The following is a 13,653-nucleotide window of genomic DNA, read 5'->3' as shown; positions in this document are numbered from 1 at the left end:
CAGAGCCCAACACAGGTATTGACTCACCAGAGTAAGAAGATAGTCTGACTTCAGAAGATGAAAGTGTCCTTTGAGGCCAAAGTTCTCTGAATGTGATCTCAGACATGTGAGACAGTGAGGCTCCTGTGTCTAACTGCATTGTAACTGCAACACCTTCTATGTCAACATTGACATTCCAGGTCGTGACTTGTCCAGGTGAGGCAACATTAAACAATCCATACTCATCAGCTTCTTTGTCAACAACACTGTGTACTCCTTTCTTAGAGCCTGACTGTTCTGTAGAGTTCTTAGAAACTGGCTGTTCCGTAGGCTTAGTTGGGGTAGTCTTCTTGCTGCAGCAGACTTTTTGCAAATGTCCAACCTTTCCACATTTAGTGCACACAGTTTCTTTATGCTTGCAAGTTGGAGCATAATGTCCAGGCTTACCACAACGATAACAAACAACTTGTTTAAAGGTTGTAACCTGATGTACAAGTACAGTTGGCTTCGTGTCGGCAGGATGAGACGTCAGTTCTTTGATATTTTGTGCCGCTGATTCCATTCCTTGAGCTATTTCTAATGCTTTCTTAAACTTCAAATCTTTTCCTGACAACAAACGGCGTTGAATTACTGCATTGTTGATCCCACAAACAATGCAGTCTCTCAACATGGTCTCAAGAGTGCCCTCAAAATTACAACGCTTTGCAATGGAATGTAGTTCAGAAATGTAGGAAGTGGCTCCTGGTTTTCGAAACCTTGTGTGAAACTTGAACTGTTCGACAATTTCTGAGGGAGCAGGAGCAAAGTGTTTGAAAAGTTTCTCTACCAGTTAAGAATATTCTTTATTGCCAGGCTTATCTGGAGCTATGAGACTAGACAACAGTTTGTAGTTGCTGGCACTGATAACAGACAGAAAAATGGCTCGCTTCTTGGGTTCTGTGGTAATCCCATTTGTAGTGAAAACATGTCCCAGTCTTTCGACGTACAATGGTCATTCATCCTGAGTTGGATTGAATGCAGAAACTTTGCCAAATGCTACCACCATCTTTGTCGCCAGAAATGTAGTATCATGATTAAGATTATTAATCAAAGTAAAAGCAGAATCATACAGCATACAGCAACTATCCCTACAATGGCCATACAGCAAAACAATCAATCAAAATACAGCTCTTAAGAATATACATGCGCATGCGTATATATCACAGCATCCATCTTATTTAGTGGTGCCACTTCTGCTAAAGTTCTTCATCTTCTTGATCACCTAAAAATGGCATACATTAAAGACAGAACTTTTTTTGACCATCAGAAATTTTACCTTCTGCCTTCAATAAAAGCAATATGGAAGGAGAGTCAGACTGTACTACTACAGCAGTGTATAACATGAGGTAGCCCTCTTTCCATAGGTGGAGATGGAAGATGTGATAGTCCTGGTCACAGTGCAAAGTTTGGTTCATATGGAATAGTTGATATGGACACCAAAAAAATTATCCATCTTGAACTTGTTCAGGTAACCACATTGCTACAAGATATGCTGATACTGACTGACTAATTTACAGTGTAATCAGGTCATGTCAAGCAACAGCATGGAAAAGGAGGGACTGTTAAAGGCTCTCAATTTTCTAGCCAGTAAGTCTTTAGAAGTTGGGACTCTGGTAACTGATAGGCACAAGCAAGTCAGTAAGTTTGTTAGACAGCAACATCCATATATCGACCATCGCTATGATGTTTGGCATGTTTCTAAAGGTATGTATACATTATTTTTAATAATCGACCATTAAAATATCTTGGATTTGTAGGTATTAAAAAAAAGCTTGGCAAGTTATCAAAACAAGCAGATTGCAGCTGTGGCAAACAATGTCATGTTGTAGCTACACCATTGCAGACATTCAATATGTTACCTTAAGCAATTACTGCCACTTCCTTCTTTTTGACAAAACTCGCTTCTTTACCGGCGTATGCCCTTGTTCACCCTTGATCTGAGCTGAGTGAGCCGAACTTTGATCCCAGTTAGTGGTAAGTGTAGCTAATGAAACACTAGCACAATAATATTATTGTAGATACAGTGTTGGGAGTAACATGTTACTTATTTAACACGTTATGTAATATTATTACATTTGTGGTAACTAAGTAATATAACGAAATACGCTATAAAAACAGGTAATATAACTCATACTTTACTTACAAATGTAATGCATTACCTAAGTAATATAGTTACTGTGTAACGAATCTAATATTATGTAATATTATTACTACAAGTAACGAAGTTACTAACCTCATTAGTAATTCACTGAGTAACGCCTAGCCACAAAGAAGTAATGAAGCCTATTAAATGAAGCTTATTCACCAGCTTCTTACTTATAACCAAGATTTGCACATTGTCCAACAACGCAATCATGTCACATGATAAGGTGGTAGTTTCACACGTCACAGCTTAAGGCTGTGGACACAAAGTAATATAATATGTACTATTATTATAGTTACTTTATTTTATGGGTAGTATGTAACTGTAACTAAATAGTTCAGTTGCATATAATATGTAACTAGTTACTTTTACAAAGTAACTGTCCCAATACTGGTAGATATAAACAGTTGAAATTCTCACAGAGACCAAGACATTGGTGCTGCCAATTCTGTTGTGCAGTAGACTAGTGTTGGTTTCAAGCTAAACTGCATAAAATGCATGTAACGTAGCACACATATGCAAGTAGCTAACACAGTTCTTCACTAGAGTAATGCATCACAATCCATGCATGACACTAGCATGTGGGAATGGTCCATGTGTGGCTGTAGCATTTTCCAAGTGTGACTTTTGGTGCACCCATGTGTGGCTGTAACATTATCCGGCCACGTTTGGCTTTTTTTTTTAACCATGCAGAGAAACTTGTGACACCACATGCAAAATATCATGCATGTGTGAAGTCAATAAGTGGAAGCCCATCAAGTTGTAATAATTTTATAAATTCCATTACCATTGTCTTAGTATTATATGTTAGTCACTTGTCCACCTTTTTCTCTCACTGTTGAAGTCAGTGGAAAATCAATGTATTCTAGGTCTTTTGCTAGATTATTGTTGCTTCTTTTGTTCTATTACAGTGCCCATGGACACTAACTTGGTAGCCTCTCCACCAGTTAAATAATTGGGTGGTAGTTTGGTACATGTACATATGTACAGGGGGTTCCAGTTGCTGTGAAAAGCCTATTGAATCAGGGAGAATGGTAAACTGCCTACAACTACATTGATCTGTACTGTAATAGAATGCTATTGAATGGTGTTTACATCTAAAAGTATATGTAAATACATGCATTGTTGCTGTTTTTACTTCTTTAGAAAGAAGAGCATGTGACCCTAATCCTTGTAACCACAATGGAAAATGCACTGATATTGGAAGTAATATGTTTGTTTGCAACTGCGATGGTACAGGGTATACTGGACTAAAATGTAATATTCTGTTGATCAATACACCAGATATTCCTGCATTAACTGTCAATGCACCAATGGAATTCTCATTGTCTGCCAAACCTGATGATGATTTTACCCTAAGTATAGAAGTGGATGACCGCAACTCAATTAAAATTGAGCCTTCCAGTTTAACTTTCTCACAGAGGTTAACAAATCAGAACATCTCAATCACAGCCTCAAATCCTGGGCTATATAAAATAGAATATCAGGTTAGTGACAATAGCCTTAACTATCTTCCAGTACCCTCTGTAACAATACTAGTCTCAGATGATGAAAGTGGTCAGTCAGATTATTTTGATAGACATAGACTTGAACGTGGTTTGTTGCAACCTGGTTGTTGTGAAGCCAGTGAAGCACAACTTAGGTTGCAATTTAAATGCCCAACCAGTGGCAATGAACTCATCTTGAAATCCACATGTGGTTGGGTAACTAAACTTAAAGAACTACCACAGACAGCTGGTATAATATTTAGTCATTATGATGGGTATGACATGCCGATAGCCATAGCTGGTGCTAAATTCGAATCACTAGTGACAAATATCGATCTTCAAAGTCTTAATACATTTGAATTTCAGAGCGGATGCATTGGATGCAATTTTGGAAGTGTTGGTAATGTAGATGGAGAAACTTGCCAAGCTGAACGCATATCCGTGAATGACATACAAAAGTTCTTAAAGTTTGAATCACTGGCACATACCTACTTCAGTCAGTCCATGCCATTAATTCCTGACTGGTTGAGATTGAAAGCTGTCCTGAGTAATCGCAGCCATGATGTACACAGCTATATGGTAGACTTAGTGCATTCTGATAGCTTAGTAAAATTGCAAGATTGTAATGAACTTTCTGCCCTAACCGATGGCTTGTATTCGGTCATGATTTTTACCGGATCTCTTGAAGTAACACTTAACAGTGTTATAAAGAATTTGGAATCTGGAAATTATCCTAGTATATGCTTTGCTACTAACTTGTGTAAAGGAGTGACTTCACCACTATACATTACTATTCCAAATAATATTCACTCTATTAGCCTAATTGAAGAATTTGATTTCATGCAGGATCTTAAAAGCAAAGGATGGGACATTATTGTTAGAAATTTACTAATTGGGAAAAACTCAGTAGTTGATGAATTACCACAACTTCTGTATTGGAACGGGAGTCATTTTTTCCCATCTGTATTATCAGCTACATATGTACCAAATATGGTTACAAGAGTTTCTTTTAACAAAACATTTTCTGGAAGTAGTAATGACTTTGAAGCTGACTGGAATTTTATTGGGAATATAACATGGGTATATGCAGATTTTGAGCGAGTAAGTTAATACTTTTCTTATACTTAACTAACTGCTTTTGTTACATATGTGCATGCAAAGAAATAAGGGTATAAAAATAATAGAAACAAGGATCTTTCATGCATTTGTAACTATCATACAGTATGGTATGGGATCATGAAGGTTTGAGATTTTCAAGCCCAAAATATCACCTTAAACCTGCCTCATTTTCCCTTCAAGACAGTTTGGCAGTATTGGTTAGGTGCCATTGCAATTAGGACCAAAAATGTCTTCAGAGTGAATGTGACCCTGAACCCTTTCAACAAGTTTTTAACAGTGGATCAGGCTGTAGGCTTGATTTCTTCACTGTTTGAATGTGCATTAGATATAGCTGCAAGTGTAGATGTTCTACCCTGTTTCATTGCTTTTCATTTCTATGATCCCTATTCAGATTTAAAATTCTAATTATCCTTACACTTGCACATATTAATAATTTAATAGAGATTCTAAGTTATGCTTATGCACCTGGATAAACATTAGCTAACGCATTCACTATGTGTATTATGATCACTATTTATGTGCTATAGGTTTTTACTGAACAAACAGACTGGGATGCATATATTTTGGGATCATCTTCACTGAATATTACAACAATAGTCAATGGAAATCTCTCCTTCTTAAACTTAATCAATGACACTACATCATCCCTAATGAGATCTGGTGGTACGTAAGAATAGAGCATTGTTTACACCCATATACTGTAGCATGAAAATGATTCAAAGGCTTACATATATATGTACCACTTTCTCACCTCAGCTCAAAGGAAAGCCAGTGCATATATATCACATATTGCACTGACTCAAAATGTTAACGAGATATATGCACTACTACCAGTGCATATATCTCGTCAAGGCAGTGCGTATATCTCATTACACACTGCCTTAATGAGATATACACACTGACACCAGTGCGCATATCTTGTTAACTTGAGACATTGCACACCTAATAGGAGTGCACACTATATCCAGAAGTCATCAGATTTCTTTGATGTTACATTGGGATCTCGTTTATCTGAATCCACTGGGGCCAAGCCCTGTTCATAAGTTTGGATAATCCGTAACTTTGAATCATCTATAAGTGCATGCATAAATGCAGTCACTTATTCACTATATGCCTGTTAAATGATGGTACTCAATGCTACCACTGCAATAAGAGCACTTAGCACTTCAATACAAGTAGGTTACCCCACTGTCTGCTAGGGTTTGGTCTGTGGTCACCACCAAACTATCAACAAATTAACCAATGATTACCACCAAACCATCATCAATCCATGATCCATCTAAATACATGCCAATGTCTTTGAATGGCTGCCCTCCAGCTGGCAAGCCAATAACTTCCTTCAATTATTAGTCACTTGCAGTATTTCAGGCCCGTTCGGTTAACCGAGTGTCCGGATGTTTGGGGTCCGGATAAACGAGGTCCTACTGTATACTGTTATCCTCTTCTCTTATATAGGGAATCAAGCAAGCTGTGATTGCGGGATTGAATTCTGTCAAATAACTTGTGATTGTGGGATTCAATTTTTATACATCAGCAATAGTTTTTTTTTTTACTTTGTGCCTAGTCTCTTAAAATTGCTATATTAACAATAATAAAATCAAACTACTATTTGATGTATTAAAATTGAATCCCACAATCACAGTTTGTTTGGCAAAATTCCATCCCACAATCACAGCTTACTTGGTTCCCTATATAAGAGAAGGGTATAGCAACTAAAGATTTTTCCAATTAGGTGAGTCTACATGCTAAAGTAGAACATATTAGTTATACCACGGACACTCATACTTTGCCTGTATATATGAACTTGTGCCCATGGTATAACTATTACATATAGTATTACGTAGTAACAGTTCAAGTATAGGCAAAATTAGGATATTGCATACTCTACGTAGTACAGTGGGAAAACTAGGAATCACAGTACAGTATGTTAGACTATAGTATGGCTCATTTACAGGTTTACTAAATAACTTAGTCACCTGACATGCTTACTTAGTCATCGACACATGTTCACTTAGTAAGCCACCCTCAAGCAATTTTGTACACGATGAATAATTATAACACAAAAGGCACACTGCAGTACTTGATAATACTGTAATACTCTTCTTCACTGTGTTCTGCAAATAATTCTGGACAAATAGTAGACAAAATGGTGTATGTACTGTAACTCTAACCATTACTTTGGTTACTGGTCGAATAATTGTTTTTGTGGGCACTGTAAGGACTTCAGGAAGAAATCGTTCTGCTGTTCTGCATTGCTCTTTCATGCTCTGGCTATAAAGGTACATACCTTAAACCATAGTCTAAATAAGTTAGACACCGTGATCAATGGGAACTAAGCAATTTAGTAACCCCTCAGGCCCTTAGTAGTGCCCTCGCTGTGCTTGGGACACTACAGCCTCAGGCCATCAGGGTTACTAATCGCTTAGTTCCCTTGGTCTTGGTGTCTAACTATTATGTAGTACTGTATAATTATGGAGAGTTGCACTTTCTCACAACAGCATATTAACCAAAAACCAGGCCACAATAACTGGTTCCTTGACAGTGTTGGTTAGATATAATCAAGCCAAAAATTTCTTCAGCATGACCCAAAACACACTTCCAACAAACAAGTAAATACTATGAGGAAAATTAAGAATTTTAAATTTAATTAGGGATCATAGAAAAAAATGTAGGGAAATAAGGGAGGTAGTGGACATGTTTAGTTATGGCTGTAGACTGAACTGGGATCAAATGTCCACTAGTACATCTACAAGTGCAGGCGGTCTCCCTTGTTTCACTACTTTCGCTACTTATTATTTCTACTGTATGATTCCTAATTTAACTTTAAGTTTCTAATTTTTCCTTGTGTTGTATGCTGGACCTAGAGAGAACCTGAAATGTTCCAGAAAGAAGTTTCAGTTGCCTTTATTATTTTTGCTATCTGGCTGACTAGCTAACTAAACACCTTAATGATACTATTAGGCAATTGTATCTCAATAATGGCTACTACAATGAGCTTTTTTCAAGACCAGGTGCACACCTGAAGGCTGGCTGTCGGCACATGCCTGGTTTACTGAAATTGTTTTCTGAAAAACATGCAAGGATGTCAACAGAAGCTGCTTCAAGTAGCAACAAGCTGGTTCACAATTGGATTATAAGAAACAAACCCCAGGTTGGCTATACGATAATAGCAGCTTGCTTAAAATCCATCTGAAGGTTCCTGCTTTATTCCTATGACAAGTTATAATTTCATTAGTTTTAGTCACCTTTGTTCTACAAATTAAGACAGTGTAACCATGTGCCCATTCTTACAATAAGATAGTGCCCCTTGGCTTTCATTTAGAAACCAGAATTTATTTTGAGCTCGGCTGTAATACGGATAAATATGGTACATCTTGTTACACTTTCAATGTTTTGCAGATGACAGTTCAAATGTTTAATATGCATAGTCATAGATTCATAATCAATGACTGTCATAGTGATCAAATCATCATGGCAATTTAATTGCCAAAGTAAAGAATTCATTTGTAATGAATCTGTTTGCGAAAGAGTGGATTAATAATAGGTTGCTAAACATGACATGTATGTAAAATAAGAATTACTACGCGTAAGGAAAATAATTATTCTGTAGAGTGGATGTACTTCCATAATGTTTTGTTCATAGATGCATACAACAGTATGAGATGTCATGGATGTCCAAATCCAATGGGAGCTTCCCTTAAACTAGTTTACCACATTGATGGTGGATCTACTGGTTTGTTCTCAACTCTGTTAATAGTTCCAGCAGAGGAACAGTTTGAATTACGTACACAATTTAGTTGCCCACTTGATGGTTTTATGTTTCTAGATGATGATCATAACATGATTGCTATAAGTTTTGCATCATCTTGTCTTGGACTTCGCCTGGGACGCTTTCCCATTCTCGAACTTGAAACACATCTGTACATGTTTGATGACTGTATAATTAGTTCATTGTGCCCTTCTTTATCTACCAGTGACAGTAATGTTCTTGTTTGGAGCATGTTTCCTGATTCATTACCAAAATTAAAGCTGGGATACTTTTTTCACTTATTACCAATTTCTGACACTAACAGAACAGGTTTAGTTGCTACTTTTTCTAAAGATGATAGTCTCTTTAATGCACAACTGTTTAATGTTGAAGTCTCATTGTTTGACATAATCTTCAATGTGATGGCCACCATCAATCAACAACAATTGGAATTTGTAAAAACTGTGAACTTGTTCAATAAGTATCCTGCTAAGTTAAAAGGAATAATCGAGCAAATAAATAATTGGGAAGGTGCACAAATACAAATAAATGGGGAATTTTTAGATATTTCTAGCAATATTCCTAAATTACTCTGTAGTCAAATATATACATATGTAGAGATATTGTATAACAGATCCCAGTCCAGGGTAAGGAATGCTAAAGCAGTTTATGAAAAAGCCAAGGCACAAAAAGCTATAGCCATAACTGTTAATCGTGAAAGGGAAGCCACAATGAATGAAAGCTTACGATTAGTTCAACAAACAGAAAGTGAATTAACATTGATTAGAAACATGATAGATTCTTTTTCATCTGAACTAGAAACTGCTAATAATGAGGTAAGAATTTTACTTAATGAAATAGATGGACTATGTACTACTATGGAATGTCATGAAATATGTATCTCAGAGACAGTCTGTGAGGACTGCCAAAGAAATGCCACTACTCTAATTCAGGGAACTTGCTCAGTTGCTTGCAATCGAACTGTAAATACGACAGTAATAGTTGACTATGAAACAATCCAAATATGGACATGGGTACCTCAAGAGTTTTGTGGTTATCATTGCATATGTAGCCAGGCAACATTTGATTGCACTACTGGAACAGATTGTTTTGTTAATTATATTTGTACCAGTGTGGAGTTTAGGCGAGCTATTGTAGAAAGTAGAGAAGTGATAGTTCCCTCTATTTGTAATAGACCCTGCTCTGAGATACCTGTCCAAGCTCCAGTAACAGCACAGTGTTGCTTTAACAAGACCTGTTATAGGCAACGAGAAGATCTTGATTGTTTAAGACAGAATGAAGAATGTCAGGCAACTAGAAATGTGATATATGCAAATTTAGCTGATGAGCAACGTGATGCTACCAATCTTTTGCAGTCTTTAGATGAAGCAAGAGCTCGTGAAAGGACAACCAGATTACGTTTAATGCGTCACAATGCACGTTTTAATCTTGTCAGGAGTCAGTTCAATGATAGCAATGAACTCCTTGATGAAACGGAAGAAACTTTAAAAATTGCCAGAGAATCATTTGAAGTAGTTAAACGTGAAAATCAACTTGATTTGTTGGAAAAGGTTACAAATGCAAGTGGATGTGGTGATAACATGCCTTCTTACTTTGAAATACAATCTGTTACTTTTAGTACCACTATCATTACTCAGTCACCAATGACTTTGGCAGTAACTATTGCAATTGCAATTCCTTCTATAAACAGGACAGTGTCAGAAACTGTTCTTGTGGACTTTAATAGATTTCAAATGTCATTACAGCAAGCAGCAGTGGTGATTACTGAAACCATAATTTTAAATCAGAGGTTTTTATCTAAACGGCGATCTAGAAATGTCGTTAATATTTCTGAAGCTGAAGAGGTCTACCTACATTTTCAAAGTAGGTGCACAGATATTGAAAACATATTGGCATACCTTAGAGAATTAAACACATCAATTTCTGATATTGCTTCAACAGCTATATCTTCAATGAAAAATTTGAATGATAACATGAATGAAATAGCAGATTTGATAACCTTCTCCTCACTTACCTTTAACAAAGAATTAAACATTGACCTTGAAAAAGTTGAACACATAACAAACACCACTGTGAATGATCAAAGTATTGGTAGGATTAACAATTCTGAGGAAGTGACTGAGTTACTTAGGTTAATGCAAGACCATCTTTTAAATGGTCAAGATTTGGCTAACAACTTGGAAGGCAAAGTATTCCAATCCTGGCAAGCAAAAATGGAATACCTTCATAATAAAACTAGTAGTGCTGCTGGTTTTGCTTGTCTTGGATTCTCCAACTGTCTTCAAGAAATAGTTGATTTTATAAATGAAATGATAAGTGGTGTTCCATTTAATGATTTCAATCACTTAACAGAATTTTCCAATGCTGCTCAGGATTTACTTGATTTAGCATTACTGCAAAATTATAGTATAATTTCAGCTGTAGCTAATACACAAAAAATATACAAAGTTGCAAGTGATCCTGTTCTCTACAATTACTGGTGTGCTGATCCTCCCAAGATAATCTTTCCACCGCCAAAACGTGTCACTGCTAAAGAAAATACAGATATAGAGTTAAGATGTGAAGTTGAGACACAAGAATATACCACTTATCAGTGGCAAAAGGACTGTGTACAAATACCCAACCAAAGAAATAGCACATTTCTGTTGACAAATGTCAAACTGAGTGACAGTGGGAACTACACATGTGTAGTCACTAATCAGGTGTCCAGTATTACTAGTACAAATTCATCAGTTGAAGTACAACAGTTTCCATCATTTTTCCGTCAGCCTGAAAATGTCGATGAGTACTTGGGAAATTGGAATGGAGCTGTCATTAAAAGTAATGCCACTGGCTTTCCTTATCCAGGATTTAGGTGGTATTTTAGGCGTAAAGGAACATTGGAATTTACTCAAATACCAGGAGAGGATCAAAACGAGCTTGTCATTGTTCCTCCTTTACCAGAAAATGATGGTTCTTACTATTGTGAGGCGTTTAATGAACAAGGTGTATTAAGATCAAGGATTGTCAACCTAACTGTGTTAGATTCTACAGTAGTTCAACTAGCACGAACTGTTTATCTGAATTTTACTAAACTTGAATCTGATATCAATTCTACAAATATGCTCAGTTTGGGATCTGGTGAAGATAAAATGTCAGGTAGTGGCTTTGACATGAACATTTCCCTAACCTCTGCTGCAAAAATAGCATTGCAAAAAAGTTTAATCGCAGATTTAAATGTGGTAATGTCGTTTGGATCAACTTCTTTAGACAATTTTACAGTAAACGCAATCACTACAGAAATCATTGCTATAAGTTTTACACTGTACAGTGAAAACATAAGCTACCCAGAAATTCCATTAGTAGAGGTAAACCAGTTGGCACCAAAAGCTAGAGTAGAATGGATTCCAGTTTGGCAGCGGTTGCAGGGAGTGGTTGCTATGTCTGAATTCATAATAACTGATGGGATAGAAGAATATGAAAGCAATCTTACATCATTGCAGTTTGGCATGTTAAACCTTGCCTGTCCACCTGGAAAAGATGTGTCAGTTGTAAACAACTTTTTGTGTGGTAAGAAAATGTACATCTTGTAATTAATTTTGCATATAATCATAAGAATATTGTGGCTGGATTGTTTTTATTCATGTTGTTACATGTATTTTTATTTTGTAGTAAGCTGTCCTCCTGGGTCATACCAGATATTTTCTGATGAAAGAGCTTTTAGGGAAGATGGACGTGTGAATCATTATACCACATCAAAATGTGTCACTTGTCCAACTGGATACTATCAAGATGAACAAGGTCAAACTACTTGTAAAATGTGTCCATCTGGGTATACAACTCTCACTACTGGTGTACGCCTGAGGGAAGGTTGCACTAGAAAATGTCTTCCAGGAACATTTTCACAGAATGGTATGGAGCCATGTTCAGTATGCCCAAAAGGAACATACTCAGTAAACAATGGCTCTACTTCTTGCGTTAATTGCTCTGATACCAACAATAGACTCTTTTGCCCCAGAAAATTTGAACTCTGTGATAAATGTGAACACATTTGTAGCAATGATTCCACTTGTGCATGCCATGAAAGTTATACACTTTCCACTAATGGCTATTCTTGTATCCAGTGTGCAAAGGTTATCAATGATGTTCAAGGCCTAACGATTCTAAAGCCCACCTGGCATGTAACCATTTGTGACAAACGTGATAAGTCTAATGTTCTTTTATGCAGTGGGAATCTTTTAAATGACCAGTGGATCCTTACAAGTGCTGAATGTGTTTGTGGTAAGGATACAGATAAGAATTCCTTGTCTCTCAGGCTGAAGAAGTCTCGTACTTGTGTTGTTGAAGAAGATGGTGAATTTGATCTTTCTGTAGCAGAAATACACTGTCATCCAAATCACAATAGTTCCTATGATAAGCTGGTGGATCTAGCACTGCTTAAAACACAGTCTCGTATACCCATGGATGAATTCAACAATACCCTGCCACTGTGTCTTCTAGATGAAAGTGGTGATGAACTATACAGTTTCAGTGGGCCCAGAAGTTTCTTTGTATATGGACTAGGTAACCCAACACAAGTGGTTAAAGAAAATGCTATTTTAGCACCAGCTAGAGTTTCCTTGTCTTTGAATTTAATTTGTTTTCAGCAGTTTTCAAAGGAAGGGATAGATTACAGAAATAATCAAGCGGTTTACTGTACAGCTGCAGGAACTCCTAGCACATGCATTGGCAATCCCGGATCAGCAGTAGTCAGCATTGAGAATGGCGGTAAAATAACTTTTGCAGGTGTGACCAGCAAGTTTACTAGAGAATGTGGAAAGCCAAATTCCCACACTGTCAGCACTAAAGTACAGAATCCTACTGTTTTGAAATGGATTGATGACATCATTGCTGAGAGAAATTAACTATCCTCTGACAAGGAACTGGTTGCACATGCTTGAACACAAAACTATTCCCCAACCTTTTTTCTTTGGTATTCATTAAGCACATACTGTGTCTGTAGGACAACATCGTATTCTCTGCACAGCTATACATGCATAGAAATTTTCTGTTACCAATGTGTGGTTTTTGCTTTACTATATATTACATATTTGCATTTAGTGATGTATTTAGTGCAGATGACACGAGATATAATCTAT

At 36.8% G+C, this 13,653-nt stretch overlaps 1 protein-coding gene across 1 annotated transcript in view; it reads left to right on the top strand.

Annotated features, from left to right (window-relative positions):
* LOC136257778 (uncharacterized) overlaps positions 1-13,653 on the top strand; it is a 91,355-nt gene extending 77,702 nt beyond the window's left edge. The window contains exons 12-15 of the mRNA XM_066051084.1: positions 3,308-4,749; positions 5,295-5,430; positions 8,411-12,085; positions 12,188-13,653. Coding sequence (XP_065907156.1) covers positions 3,308-4,749; positions 5,295-5,430; positions 8,411-12,085; positions 12,188-13,419 — 6,485 coding nt within the window. The 3' untranslated portion in view covers positions 13,420-13,653. The remainder of the gene's footprint in view (positions 1-3,307; positions 4,750-5,294; positions 5,431-8,410; positions 12,086-12,187) is intronic.

This window comes from Dysidea avara, chromosome 6 (genome assembly GCF_963678975.1).
Source record: "Dysidea avara chromosome 6, odDysAvar1.4, whole genome shotgun sequence".
NCBI classification, from domain to species: Eukaryota; Metazoa; Porifera; class Demospongiae; order Dictyoceratida; family Dysideidae; genus Dysidea; species Dysidea avara.
Note: the sequence above shows the minus strand (reverse complement) of the source record. Positions and strands in the feature narration are given on the sequence as shown.